Source organism: Enhydra lutris, unplaced genomic scaffold (assembly GCF_002288905.1).
Source record: "Enhydra lutris kenyoni isolate GAN:26980312 unplaced genomic scaffold, ASM228890v2 scaffoldscaffold9, whole genome shotgun sequence".
Lineage (NCBI taxonomy): Eukaryota > Metazoa > Chordata > Mammalia > Carnivora > Mustelidae > Enhydra > Enhydra lutris.
In genome coordinates, this window is record NW_019154093.1 from 82,921,789 (window position 1) to 82,937,667 (window position 15,879).

Genomic DNA, 15,879 nt, shown 5'->3' on the forward strand with positions numbered 1-15,879 from the left:
GTGGTTTTCCATGTATAACATTTCACTTTATCCCTAAGTCAATTTAATTTATAAGAAAAATGCTAAATAAGTAGGTCTGGACTCTAGATTTCTGAAAGAGAAACAGAACAAACTTGTTAAAAAAAAAAAAAAAAACAACCTGGAAATTACCAAAGAGTAATGACAAATCTGAAAAAAAAAAAAAGAAAAAGGGATTTTAAAATGTCAGCTGAAATGAACAAGGGGCCAAGAGGAGAATGGAACAGCATTATAACTTTTCCTATTCCCTAAGCATTAGAAATAAATGATGGTCCGCCCCACTAAGCTTTTCAACCTCTGACCTTTCACCTGCTAACTACATATCTACAGGGAATCAGGAAGTAGGCAATAGAAGACAATGGAATGGGACCCAGGTAGCTACCTTACCCTGCCCTGCAACCACGGCATTGTGCTCTGTAGTTTTCCCTCCTTTCTCCATTCTCCCCATAAGACAGTGGTGGCTGTTGGGTTGCTCACCTCTCAGTGCACTCATCGATGTTGTTCTCACAGTGGACTCCATCAAATCCCAACTGGCACTTGCAAGTGTAACTGTTGACATAGTCAGAACAGGTCCCTCCATTCTTACAGGGTTCACTCAGACACTCATTCATGTCTGTTTGACACTTATCCCCAATAAAGCCAGGATTGCACAGGCAGGAGAAAGTATTCATTCCATCTACACAGGAACCTCCGTTCTGGCAAGGATCTAAGTCATTACACACAAGAATTAGAGCTCTGAACTATATCATCGATTTAATCTTAGACCAATAAAGGTGAGTGACCTGAACTAAGTCACACTATGAACAATTCTGACTTTTCTCTACTTGTACTTTTCTTTACAGGTATTTTGCCTTGACTCCTCCTCCATTTACGAAAATGAATGCAGTAACACTTGCCTGAGATTCTTAGCCTATTTGATAACTGGAATGAACTATGCACACACACCACTAGCAGTTTTGCAAAATTAAGAGTCCTAAAATTTATAATGGTCGCCCACATTTGCTAATCAAGTATGTGTTCCCAATATACAGAATCTCAAAAATACCAGTAAAGATTTTCAAAAGGTGTATGTGGTAATGGGAGTGGGTGATGTAGGATAGCATATATACTAAACAGCCCCCTGTGCTGATCTGTATTTCCTATCTTTGTCCTCCCTTCATCTTTCATTTCCTTTCCTTTCCTCTTCTCTTTCTTGTTTGTTTTTGTTTTCTAGATTTAGGCAGAATCAGGAAACATTAAAAAAAAAAAATTCTAGGGGTGCCTGGGTGGCTCAGTGGGTTAAAGCCTCTGCCTTCGGCTTGGGTCATGATCCCAGGGTCCTAGGATCAAGCCCCGCATCGGGCTCTCTGCTCTGCGGGGAGCCTGCTTCCTCCTCTCTCTCTGCCTGCCTCTCTGCCTACTTGTGATCTCTGTGTGTCAAATTAAAAAAAAAAAAATTAAAAAAAAATTCTATATCGCATAGATCAACTTCAGAACACTTTAGGCTCACAGCAATTACTCAACAAATTTTGAGCTTCTATCATGGCACAGTCTTCCGAAATAAATGACATATAAATCAGAACAAGAAAAATAAGAGTTAGCCCCTGCTCTTAAGGAGCTTAAAATATATTGCAAAGACTGGTCCTCTACATAAAAAGAGAACTAAACAGCAGGTGGGTAATGTAGCCCTGATTTAATAACAGGCTTATTTAAAACTTATTCATCTATTAGGTTAATTCCACTTTAAGGCTCATCTGTAAACTTTACTGGAAAAATTATAAAAATCATTATTATTCCTTCTTATCCACAGTGCATAGCACACTGTAATTTCCATAGTGTCTTTCAGGAAACTCACCATAACTTACTGAATTATTATAAATTAATTATAAAAATTTTAAATACTGAAAATTTTGACTGATAAAATAATTAACATGGAAAAGAAATCCAAATAATTTGATCCCACTCCTTTAAATTTCTCCATCAACTGCTGTGAAATATTTTTCTTCACTACTTACTACACAATGTTGAATTTGTCTGCATATCTTTCTTTGCCAATAGACTATGAGTTTCATGAATGTAAACACTGAGTTTTATCTACCTTGGCATTGCCAGGACCTAGTTTGGTGCCATCCATATGGTGATCTGAAATTACTTATGCTGTGAATTAGGTGCCATTACTCTTAACACATTGTGATAACCTTGTTTGAAATTTAATGATTTAATCACCACACAAGTAACTGAGTACTGATAAGCAGTGAATACTGATAAGTAACTGAGTATATCACCTGTGTGTGATGACACTGTCAAAGCCAGAGAATGAACCAGAAAGACAAGATGTAGGTGGAACAATCCCAAGAGTTTACAACAGGATGAGAATAGCTAATGTTCATGACAGTCAAAATGAAAAGACCTCCTAACTAATCACTAAATAGGATCCTCAGAGAATACTATCTCAGTAGTGAGCCATTTTAGTCCTAGACTAAAGGCTGTCTGGACCTAACAAATCCTGAAGAAAAGACCCAAAGGATAAAACTGTTTCTTAATGATCCTTAAAACAAAGCTTGAAAATACTCTGAAGATCTCTGTAAAAGTCTAGCATCCAATAAAAAATTACCTGGTAGGCAAAGAAGCAAGAAATACAACTCATGATGAAGGTAAAAGTCAAGAATTGATACAGACCCAGGGGGGCACCTGGGTGGCTCAGTGGGTTAGAGCCTCTGCCTTCGGCTCAGGTCATGATCTCAGGGTCCTGGGATCGAGCCCCGTGTCGGGCTCTCTGCTCAGTGGGAAGCCTGCTTCCCTTCCTCTCTCTGCCTGCCTCAGATCCAGGAATTTCCCATATGGTAGATTCAATGTGAGGACCATAAAACAACTATGATAAACATACTCTGTATGTTCAAGAAGAAGAAGAAAGCATGAACATGACAAGGAGAGAGATAAAGGTATAAGGAAAGACTCAAATCAAACTTCTAGAGATAGAAATACAATGAAGAAAAAAAAATAATATTGAATGAGATTAGCAGCAAACAGAACACTATAGAGGAAATGACTAGTGAACTTGAAGATATATCAAAATATCTTCAAATAATAAAATTATCTAAAATGAAACAATGAGGGAAAAAACTCTAAAAAAAATAAATAAAATATAGTATTGTTGAACAGAGAGACAACTTCAAGCAGTCTAACAGATGTATGATGAAATTTGTAAAGGGGAGCAAAAAAGTTTTGAAAAAAACAGTGCTTGAATATTTTCCAAATCTGGACCCATATATCCAAAAATGTCAATGAAACCCCCCTCCAAAAGGAACATGAAGAACAATAAGGGGCATTATAGTCAAACTGCTAAAAATCAGTAGAAAGAAAATACCTTAAAAACAGCTAAAGGAGAGAAAATAACATACAAAGAAACAAATATAAGAATTATCGCAGATTGCTCCTCAGAAAAAATGCAAGGTAGAAAAGAATGGAAGGATGACTTGACAGTGCCGGAGGGAAAAGTCAACTTAGAATTCTACTCCCTATGAAAATATCTTTGAAAACTGAGCCAAACTGAGCCAAAACTGAGCCTTTCTTTTCAGACACAGAAAGGCAGAAAGAATTATCACTAGGAGATAAGCACTACAAGATTTATTAGATTAATTTCTTCAGGCTGAAGGAAAGTGATAACTTGACAGAAATGCAGATCTATGCAAAAGAATGGAAAACACCAGAAACTATAAATATGTTGTTATGTATAAAGATTGTTAATTTATTTTTACATCTCTTGAAAAATTAATTGACCATTTGATGCAAAAATAATATTTTGAGGGATTATGATACATTTATGACAGCAATGGAACAGAAGGCAGGAGTGAAAGTATAAGCATACTGTTGTAAGGTTTTTATGTGCAATATAAAGTAGTAGAGTTGAAGGTAATCAGTTAAAGTTGCATACTGCAAACCCAAAACCACTGCCACCACCACCAAAAAAAAAAAAAAAAAAAAAAAAAAGATACAGTTCATGTGCCAGTGGGGAAATAAAATGTAATCCAAAAAATGTTCAATTATTTCAAACGAAGGCAAAAAAAGAGAGGGAAATGGAAAGAGAAGGAAAAAGGTAAAGTAAAATGCAAGACGGCAAATATTGAACTCAGTTTAAATGGCATGAACACCTCAATTAGAAGTTAGACACTCTCATATCAGAGAGAAAAAGCAAGACTCAATATATGGTCTCTATAAAAAAAACACACTTTAAAGACACAGATAGGCCAAAAGGAAAAGGATGGAAAGAATACCCAACAATAATCAAAAGAAAGGGAGGGTAGTTACATTAATATCAAACAAAGGAGACTTCAGAACAAGGAATATTACAAGGGTTAAACAAGGTTATTTCATAACAAAGACTCAATTCTTCAAGAGAACATAACAATCTTAGATGTTTATGTACTTAAAACCAGAGCTTCAAAATACATTAGGCAAAAACTGACAGAATTATCAGGAGAAATAGACAAATACACAATAATAGTGAGAGATGTCAATTTCACTAATTTATAGGGGCATCTGGGTGGCTCAGTGGGTTAAAGTCTCTGCCTTCAGCTCAGATCATGTTCCCAGGGTTCTGGAATTGAGCCCCAAGTCGGGCTCTCTGCTCAGCAGGGAGCCTGCTTCCTTCCTCCTCTCTCTCTCTGCCTGCCTCTCTGCCTACTTGTGATCTCTGTCTGTCAAATAATTAAATAAAATCTTTTAAAAAAAATCACTAATTTATAGAATAAGCAGAAAGAAAATCAGGGAAGACCTAAAAATACTATTAACCAATTTGAATTAGTAACAGCTATAGAACACACCAAGAAACAGTAAAACAGACATTCATTTCAAGTGCACACAGAACACTTAACAAAACAGACCACAGACTAGGCCATAAAATGCGATTTAATACATTTAAAATAATCCAAATAATGCAAAGTATCTTCTCTGATCACATGGAATTAAACTAAATATCATAACAAAACTATCTGGAAGGAATCAACAACAAAAGACACTTGGAATTAGCAACAACATAGATGGAGCTAGAGAATGTAATTCTAAGCAAAATAAGTTGGAGACAAATACCATATGGATATGATTTCACTGATATGTGTAATTTAAGAAAACAAACGAATGAGCAAAGGGGAAAGAGAAAAGGAGAGAGAGAGAAAGAAAGCAAGAAACAGACTCTTTACTTTAGAGTTACCAGAGGGGAGGTAGGTGGGCAGAGGGTGAAACAGGAGATGGGGATTAAAGAGTACACTTACTATCATGAGCACTAAGTAATGTGTAGAATTGTTGAATCACTATATTGTATAACTAAAACTAATAGAACAATGTATTTTAATTATAATGGAATTAAGATTAAAAACTTGATAAAAAAGATTTGGAATTAAAGAACACACTTCCAAATAATTTATGAGTCAAAGAACGAATCAAACTGGAAATTAGAAATTATTCTGGAAAAAAAAACCAAACAAACCATGATATATCAAAATTTGTGAAATACAGTTAAATCAGTGTTTTGGGGAAAAAAAACATATGGCGCTAAATGTTTATTATGTTAGAAAAGTAGAAAGAAATAAAATTAATGGTCTATGCTTTCATCTTAAACTAGAAAAAGAAGGGCAAGCTAGATCCAAAATAGGAAGAATAAAGACCAGAAATCAATGAATTAGAAAACAGCAAATCAACTGAGAAAAATATGAAACTAAAAATGGGTTCACTAAAAAGATTACTAAAATCAATAACTTTCTACCAAGAGCAATCACAAAGAAAAGAGAGATGTAAATTACCAATTCTGAAATCAATGAAAGGAAATCACCAGAGATCTTACAGTAAAAGTACAATATAGGAATATTATGAGTGCCAATAATTCTGACAATTTAGAGAAAGTAAAACTCATTCCCTGAAAGATACAAATTACCAAAGCTCAATAAAAAAATAGATATCCTGAATAAATATATTTATTAAAGACATTAAATTTAAAGTTAAAGCCTAAGAAAGAAAGTTCCAGACCTAGATATTTAGTAGATGTAATACCAACTATACACAAACTCTTTCAGTAAATAGAGAGGAACCAATTCCCAATTGGTTCTGAGGCCAGCATTGCCTTCTTATCAAAACCATACAAACATAGCAAAACAAAGTTGGGGAACAATATCCTTCATGAACATAGACACAAAAATTCATAACAAAACTTTAAAATCATATCCAATAAATATGAGAGAGATAATACATAAAGACCAAGTAGAATTTATCCCAGGAATTTAAGGTTAGGTTAACATTTGAAAATCAATTAACACAATTCACCTACATAAAAAAAAATATATTACTCCCTTAACAGATAAAGAAAAATCATTTGAAAAAAATCAACATTCATCAACATTCATTCACTGTACAAAGAAAAAAAAACTCTCAGCAAACCAGGGGTATATGGTAAATTTCTCAATCTGATAGAAGACCAAAAACAAAACAAAACAAAACAACCCAAAAAACCCCCAAACCTACAAGTAATGTCATACTTAGTGGCAAAAAACTATAAACATGCTTCTCCCTGCCCCAGAATTAAGAACAAAGAAGGATTTGCTTCTCTTACCATTTCTATTCTGCATTTACTAAAAGTCCTAGCCAGTATAATAATGCAAGAAAAACAAAATGTATACAGATTGAAAAAGAAATAAAAATGTATTTGGCTATACTTATTCAGAGATAACATGATTATCTGTAAAAGAAAAAAAAATCCTGAAAATGTAAACTAAACTAAAAGCTAAACTAATCTAGAATTAATAAGTGAGGTTAGCAAGATTACCACACAAAGTTATTCTTTAAAACCTTTAAAACCCACACTACATGTAAAAATTATCTCAAAATAGATTGTGGACTTACACAGTGCTAAAAAGTATAAAATCTTTAGAAGAAATCAAAGGAGACAGACCTCAGTGATCTTGGGTTAGGCAAAGGTTTGTTAAACAACATACTAGAAAGATGAACTCTGAATGATTATATTGAATTTCATCAAAATTAAACTCTTCCTCTTCAAAAGACAGTCAAAACAGAGGCTATAATTGGGAGAAGATAATTTTAAGGCAAATATCTGACAAAGAAATCGTATGTAGAATATAAAGAACTCAACTCAATAATAAGACAAACAATCCAATTGTTCAAGTGAACAAAAGTTTGGAATAGGTAGTATAGCAAGTAATATAGGTGGCTGACGAATAAGCACATGAAAAGATGTTCATAATATTAATAAGTAGGGAAATTCAAGTTAAAACCATTGTTAGATACCGTATACAGCCACTAGAAAGGCTAAAATTAAGGGCAATCACATCCAAATGTTCTTGAGGATGTGGTTCACCTGGAACTCTCAAACAGTGCTTTTGGGAATGAAAATGGTAAAACTATCTTGGAAAACATTTTGGCTATATAGTGAAACATATCTACCACATAATTCATCTATTCCACTTCTAGATATCTACTTAAGAGAAATAAAATCACATGTCTACATAGACTCACTCACAGCAGCTTTATTTATTTATTTATTTATTTTAAATATTGTATTTATTTATTTGACAGAGAGACACAGCGAGAGAGGGAACACAAGCAGGGGGAGTGAGAGAGGGAGAAGCAGGCTTCCCACCAAGCCGGGAGCCTGATGCGGGGCTCGATCCCAGAATCCTGGGATCATGACCCGAGCCGAAGGCAGACGCTTAACGACTGAGCCACCCGGGTGCCCCTCACAGCAGCTTTATTAATAATATTCCCAAACTTTAAAAAAGCTAAATGTGAATTATAATATATATATATATATGTGTGTGTGTGTGTATATATATATATATATATATATATATAGTATATCCAAATAATGGAATACTACTTAGCAATAAAACAGAATGAATTGTTAATACATGTAACACAGATGAGTCTCAGATAATATGCTAAATGACAGAAGTCATATTTCCTCTCCTAAAAAAAGTTCGCATGAGATGATTCAATTTACATAAAATTATAAAAAATGCAGGTAAATCTGTAGTGACAGAGGTAGATCCCTGGTTGCCTGGGACAGGGAAGGGGAAAGGAAGAGAAATTAAAAATGAAAATATTTTTAGGGGGATGGATATGTTCATTTTCTTTAGAGATGATTTCAGTCGTCAAATGTCAAAACTTACCAAATTATACATTTAAAATATTGGTAGTACACTTCATATTAATTATACCTCAATAGATATGCTAAAAAAAAAAAAACCTATCACAGCACTGTCCCCACTTTATCAGTATATAAAAATCAGTAATGGAATGCTTAAAGAAATTTATTGCCTCAACTCCTAAAGTCATGAGCTTTGAAAGAAGATTTGAAAAATCCTAATATTAAAGACACATGATAAACTGTTAGGATGGCCAGTCTCAGCACTGAGAGGCAACTGTCTTGATGGGGCTCTGCTCTGCTCCCTGTATGCCTCAAGGGGCATATGAGCTAGCTGGCATACTCACTGGCAAGACAGTCATCGATGTCCTCCTCACAGTCCATACCACTGAAGCCTGGAGGACACTCGCACATGTAGCTGCCCTGGGTGTTATGGCAGAGACCGTGGTTCATGCAGGGCTTGGAGACACACTCATCAATGTCAATTGTACATCGCTGACCTAGAAATACAGGTGCAATGAATGGTCCTGTCTTTGAAAGGCAAGGCCCCTGAAATGTATGGGGCATCTGAGCTTCAGCTGTGGAAGATGGGGATATTCTGGTTGGTCTCCTGCTTTGGGAAGTCCTGTAAGGCTTTGTGCCCTTATTTTTATAAGGGCACAAATATTTTTTATAATTGTTATAAATTATTTGGGGCAAGTTTTGTCCAGTTGGTAAAACTGCCTTAGAACATCTTGGTTTCAGACTTAGGCCGGAGTCTTCCAGCCACTAGGGGGCCCCAAAGACATGAAAATGAAAAAGGCTTTCTAAGTCATGCCAATTAGCACTCCTACAGAAAGGCAGGGATTCTTGATGATGGGCAGGGCTCAGAAGACCTGGGCCTTCAATGTCAATCTGAAGATCTGACCATTTTGTTTAAAACTTCTGCCTTCTCTAACTCCTGTATTGTTACCTTGCCAGCCAGGGGCACACAGGCAGGTGTAACTTTCAAAATTTGGTGCCTCTTTGCAAACAGCAGCATTTTCACATGGGTTTGGGGAACAGGGAGCCAATACCGTCTGACAATTCTTGCCTGTAAAGCAAATGACAGAATTTAGAGAAATAGCCAAGGAAACTGAAATCTTGCAAATTCTATACCAAAGGATGCTCTCTGAATCTAAGTCTAAGGTCTAAGCAGTTAAGAACTTTGGAATCTGAGACTCCTAGGTCCTTTGAGTCTTAGCTCTAGTTTGATTACTAACTGTGTGACATCAGGCAAGTTATTTATCTGCTCTGAGCCTTCCACATAAGCAAAATGAGAACCAGGATGGTATATAACTTATAGATGCTTTTTGAGGACTAACTGAAAAAAATGCTTACCAAGTCTTTATTAGCATAGAGGCTGGCACATAGAGTGAGCACTCAACAACTGTTGGACTCCTCCTGTCTTTACTATCATGGGTAGTTATTATCGTGGATTGGGACACCTGCATCAGTCAAATGAGATAGTTTCTGCATCTCCATTGCTAAGAGTCAGCCACTCAGAAGCTCAGCCACACAGATCCTCTTTCATGTGAGCCAGGAAGAAGCAACAACACAGCCTCCCTCTCCTCACAACCTCTGCTAGCCTGTTCCAGAAGGCAACAAAGTTGATCAGTAGGCCATGGGAAGCAGGAAAGAGTGAGGTAATTCTGACTGCCTGGTAACATGTCTCCTTATGCCAACATCAACAACATGACATTGATATTTGCATACCAATATTTCTTTCCTTAGCATACTGAATATAAGCTTCCAGCACAGGGGGCGGTTGGGGGAGAATGGTTTTATTAAAAGGAAAAGAGGTTTTTTTTTTAAAGTCAAGTTACAACTAACTCAACTTAAAATTCCATTCTAAAATTTCATATTCAGAAAGAAAAAAAATTACCATTAATTTTTACCAACATACCCCAACCAGTTTTTAAGGTATCTGGTCAGAATAATGGCTCGCAAGAGAAGGCAATATTGTTTAGTTCCCTTCATGCTGGCAAAGCCCAATGACAGAACCCTTACCTACACTCAGCACTGAAATTTTAATCTACATAGGTTTTCAGTCTAACATAATTTCCCAAAGTTCACACACAGTAAATTCTTTATTGGGATCCTAATGTGAAGAAAAACCAATAGCCAGCATAGAGTCAAATATTCTTACAGTATCTGAATAGCAAGAAGACAAAATAAATATTTTCACACCTACATCACACTCAGGTAAGCCTATGATATAACTGAGCATAGTGACACTTGCTTATATCTCCCTGCAGCCATCAAGTCTCAGTTTTTCTGGCTGGGAGATACTCTTCTTACTATCAACAAATGTGATTAGTGCTATCATTATGAAATGTATTTTTTAGACATCCTTTGTCTGGGGATAGCTAGGGATATCCAATAACTTCCATTTTATCAAGGAGCATGGTAAATGCAGTTTGCCTCCATGAACATTTCTTCCAAAGAGGGGCTAAGTAACAATGTAGCATTAAGTCTTTTGGGTAACAGAGTTATGGTTTTGGCCACTCTGCCATTCTTAATAGCTAGAGTCACTAGTAACAGCTACTACAAACAGCCCACCAGGGGAGTAAGAACTCAGCCATGCTCCTGCCTACATGCTGCATACTGGAGAAACATGCAAAGCCATCATCCATGTTTCTGTTTTGTTCTCCACAGATCAAGAAAATGGATGACGAAGAGGTAAACAAGCCACACAAATACAACCACAAGACAGCAGTAATGAGGCAGGAAAATAGAAAGAAGAAATAAATGTCCAAGCACACTCCTAAAATACCACCTGAAGCAAAGAACACTTGATACGAAATGAAGTAACACCCATGTCTTCTATGTGTGGAATCGCCATCCAAGCGGCAATACCTCTCTGAGGGAGACGTAGTGGTACTGAATGTAAGGAGAAGAAGGGCTGTTAAGAGCACGAACTTTGGATTGAGACAGACTGAGGGGCAAATCTACCACTTACCAATGTGACTTTCAGCAGGTAACTTCTCTTTGCCTCAGCATAAAATGGTCATAGGAACTTCTACTTTGCAGAATTATTGTGAATACTAGATTAAGGAATCCAAAGTATACAAAGTGTCTGGCATACAGTAAATTATCAGTAAGTGGTGGTTGTTGTATTATTGAACTAAGACTAAGAACACAGGTCATGACAACACTGGGTCCCTTCAGATAATGAATGAAACCAGCAGCCATACATAATTTTAAAGAATACTTTAAACCCCAAAGTATAAAGAAATATAATGAGTTCCCTTATCAGTTGCATCTAGGAAGGCCACAGGGTTTTGTCAGGGCTCAAGATCTAGTCAATGAGGGCAGGATGGTTGACCAGGGACTGATTCCTCAGAGCAGCACCACTGCCTCACAGACCCTGTCTCTGAGACTCAGGGGTTTAGAACGACAAGGCAACACGCATTCCCTCTGGTCCTTTCACCTGCAGAACTCACCTGTGTATGGCAGCACACAGTGGCAAGTATAGCCACTTATGTCATCAAAGCAGGTTCCTTGGTTCAGACATGGATTTGAAGCACATTCATCAATATTCACTTGACAGTTATAGCCTGTAACAGAAAAAGGGAAAACCCCCAAATAGTGAGAACTTTGTTAGCTCCTCATTATCTAAATTACTAAGCAAACCTCTTCATGGTAAATATATTTTTTAGATTTTATTTATTTACTTGAGAGAGAGAGTGCACACACAAGTCGGGGGGAGGGAGAGAGGGAGAAGCAGGCTCCCCCTTGAGCAGGCAGCTGGTTTTGGGGCTTGATTCTAATACCCCAGGATCATGACCTGAGCCAAAGGCAGACACTTAATGTACTGAGCCACCCAGGTGCCCCTCATGGGAAATATTAACTGCTTTAGAAACTGAATTTCTTTAGGCCACTGGAACACTGGTTCATTCATTTCAGTGGCAAGTCCATGACATACAGTCAGTCAGTAAAACACACTCAAAAAGTTGAATAGAAAAAGTATATTCTAATAGTCTAAAGGTTGAATGCACCTTCAAATACAAGTAATTCCTCAATAATGGACCAAGAAGCTCATTTATGTTAAAACTCTGCTGCTGTATGTAAATATTAACTCTCTCTATACAAAGCAGCTGGAGAGCCTAAAAGGGGGTATAATTAATCAAGGGATGATATTTTTTTTTTTAAGATTTATTCATTTATTTGGGAGAGAGATGGGGAGAGAGCATGAGCAGGGGGAAGGGCAGAGGGAAAGAATCTCAAACAGACTTCCTGCTGAGTGTGGAGACCCATGCAGGGCTCAATCCCAGAACTGTGAGATCATGACCTGAGGTAAAATCAAGAGTCGGGTGCTCAACCGGCTGAGCTGCCCAAGTGCCTCAAGGGATAATTTTTTTTTCAGACATTAATCAAAGTCTCTGGTTTATGCCCACTTTTTCATATACATAGTCTCTACTATTAATGTAGCAGTACTTCCTAAAGCCATAAAACTGTTTTCCCCTGATCCAAGACATGCAATCTATTCCCACTATGAAAAAGAGGAAGTATCAATGGGATAGGACAGTACCTGAGAGCCTCAAGAGAGAGGAACTATAAGCACTGTAAATAAAAAAAATGGTGGTCTGGCAATACACGGGTCTGGGTTCAAACTGTACTCTGCTACTCACCAGTCACACTACTTTGGATTTTACATTTTGATTTTTATTTTGTTCATTGATCAGCAAGTCTCAATGAGACAAAGAAATAAAAGCATTTCTAAATTTCTTTGCAAATGTAATATGTCAGAAAATTAATGATTAAAATATAGTCTCAGAAAATTTTCAAATACATAAATAAATAAATAAACTGACCCTGGAACATATGTAAACAGTGGTCAGTAAAATTTTCAAATAATCAAATAAACTGACCCTGAAACATACTGATATATTGTGGTAGCCTGGCACAATTTTTGAGTGGGGAAATTAAAGGCCAAGTGGATAGAGGAGTGCAAAATAAATGATATGCCCACAGATTTCACTCTCATGAGTTTCTAAGAGAAAGTTGATGGTGGAAATATAATAGCAACTCAAAAATGGATTTTATACAACAGCCAATATAATACATTTTTCCAGAAGGCCACAGGTAGACTATATGTTTAGGTTATCTCAATGTGTAAGATAATTTGTTGGAAGGTGTCTGGAACACACGGATTCTTCCACGGCATGACTGTTCTCATAATTATAGTAAGACAATATTCTCATTCTACTCTCTACAAATCTCTTTTGAATTACCATAGAATCAAACTGGCACCAGGGAGCTTACAATTAGAACACCTGTCCAGAGTTGTATAAGTGGAAGCCTAGCTGCTCACCTTAAATAGTTCTGTAGCTCACCTCTCTGCTAATAGAATTGGTATCTCTTTACGTTTTTATTTCCCAAGTGTAAAAACATTAAGTTCTTATAAATATTAAGTTCTCAAATTATGTTTGCTATAAGAGTGAATAGGAACAAAGAAAGGGAAAGGAAGAAATCCAAGAATATGCAATAAGAAAAAGGCATAAAGGAAGATAGAAATATGCACTTCTGTTTTCACCTTTAAAACCCTTCTTGCAAGTACACCTGTATCCATTCACCAGATTGTCACAAGTTCCTCCATTCTGACATGGGTTAGAAAGGCATTCATTTTTGTCCACTTCGCAGTTGATGCCAACCCAACCTGCATCACAGAGGCACTTGTACCTGAAAGGAAATATAGCTTTCTTTACTATGGGAGGATAAATGTAAACTTGAGTCTTAGGTGAAATATAAGACTTGGTGAAGAAATGAGGGACAGAGGAGCTCATCGGTAAACTAATCTCATTTTTACTCTTCTAGGAATCTATACTTGGATTGTTGTGGACACAATGTGAATTGTGTGGCCCCATCTGGAGTATTCAGTAACCAGATTTTTCCAGTGCTTCCCACTCACCAAGATGCTAGAGAACTTAATTAATTACAGTGAGCTTTCATATGTAAACAGCGGTCAGTAAACACATTGGACCAATTTGAAAGGCACATTAATGCGGATAAATCTGAACTTTTATTATACATAAAACCAAAGTAAAGCAAACCTTAGGATCATTTGTTTCTGATGCAAAACAGACACCTAAGAAGTAGGTGCTCTTTCTCTGAGGAGCTCTTGGGATGTCTCACTTTTGAGACATGCTTTGTTCTCTCCTGAAACCCTGCCCCAGAAAGCATGCAGAGTAAGTTGAGCAGGAAAAGGAACAAAAACGAAGGTGTCTGAAATACATGTACACTGTTCACAAGTTGAACATCATTAACACTTAGATTATAGCATCAGGAAATAAAAGCTCTCTTGTGTGGAGATCCTCAGGAAAAGGGTAGATGGGTTGGGATGCTTTGCAGGTTACCATATTCTGAAACAGATATACCGAGGTAATTCATTTGGAAAAATTATTTGGTTTCCCTTCACCCCTAAATACACTCTTCATTCTTTCACCTGTTTTAAGTATGGCAAATGGCAATGGCTAGAGCCCTATCTTCTGGCAGGCATAGCAAGAGTATAGGATTATCTCGTGTGACCTAACATCACACTCTTGAGTTTCTAGAAAAGTACCTATCAACACATCACACAACTCTCGGGGGCTTACAAACCATGAATGTTTTATCAGGGCCTGTCTAAAGTTAGCTGAGACCAACTCCACTTCAGTGGCACAGTGGTACCGTTAACAGAATAGAACTGTTAGAGTAGGTGTTTTGTTGTTGTTGTTGTTTTTAACAACTGAGCTTTTTTTACGCAGCGGGAAAGATCAAGTAGAACCTCCCTTAGAACTCAATCTTGCAGTGATTTCTAAAAGCACAATTGCCAAAGACTCACAAAATAATGCTGGACTTCTTCTGTGAGCTGACTACCTCCCTATTTTCTACCTATTCAGTCATGGAAGGTAGAGCAGAAGTGGTGGTTTGGAAGAGTGAAGGAGCCTACCAAAATCTACAACCCAGTCTCAGCTCAAGCCCCTGAATGACTTCCACAGGGAAAGGCCTGTGTTGAAACCCAACTGGCTTGCTACAAGTCAAGAAGGAACTAATCGTACATGGCAGCTACTCACCCACTGAGGCCACCGGTACAGTTTCCGTGGATGCAGGGACTGCTCAGGCACTCGTTCACCTGTGAGTAGCAGCTGGGGTGATGGGGACCCTCGGGGCACAGACAGCGGAAACCATTCACATCATTGATGCACGTCGCACCCTTGCGACAGGGATTGGAGGCACACTCATCAATGTCAATGTTGCACCTTTGCCCTGTAGAGAAGGGAAAGTTTTTGTCAAATCCAAATCCTTAGGGAAGAGACACAGAACAAGGAGAGATACTGTGTTGACACCTTTCATCTGTACAGACTGTAAGATGCCTTTGGCACCAAATGCAAGATTTAAATAAGACACCTAAGAGCACTTAGCTCCATGCAAGAAGTAGCAAACAGCACAGTCAGTCTTCTGATAATAGAGCCAAGTTAACAAATAGCTGGAACAGCATTGCAGTGTTTTGATATACATTTCTTCTCTATCCCATCTTAGAAACAGGGGAACTTCAAAAAGAGAACATCAAATATTACCAAAGTTGGCTGCTCCTCTTGCTGCTGTTCTGAGTACTCTCGAAGAAGCTCTTATCACTGCTTTCAGCTGGTTCACCACAAAATAATTTTTTCAGTTAGTCAACCTCTTACATCTCTACCTGTGGTATATCTCAATTGCCCAAAATACTTAGT

General features: G+C 37.2%; 1 protein-coding gene across 1 annotated transcript in view; it reads right to left on the reverse strand.

Annotated features, from left to right (window-relative positions):
• LOC111142867 (notch 2) overlaps positions 1–15,879 on the reverse strand; it is a 172,449-nt gene that overhangs the window by 33,155 nt on the left and 123,415 nt on the right. The window contains exons 13-18 of the mRNA XM_022496239.1: positions 15,223–15,415; positions 13,704–13,849; positions 11,611–11,724; positions 9,099–9,218; positions 8,494–8,646; positions 496–724 (exon numbers count right to left, since the gene is read on the reverse strand). Of these exons, the coding sequence (XP_022351947.1) occupies positions 496–724; positions 8,494–8,646; positions 9,099–9,218; positions 11,611–11,724; positions 13,704–13,849; positions 15,223–15,415 (955 nt within the window). The remainder of the gene's footprint in view (positions 1–495; positions 725–8,493; positions 8,647–9,098; positions 9,219–11,610; positions 11,725–13,703; positions 13,850–15,222; positions 15,416–15,879) is intronic.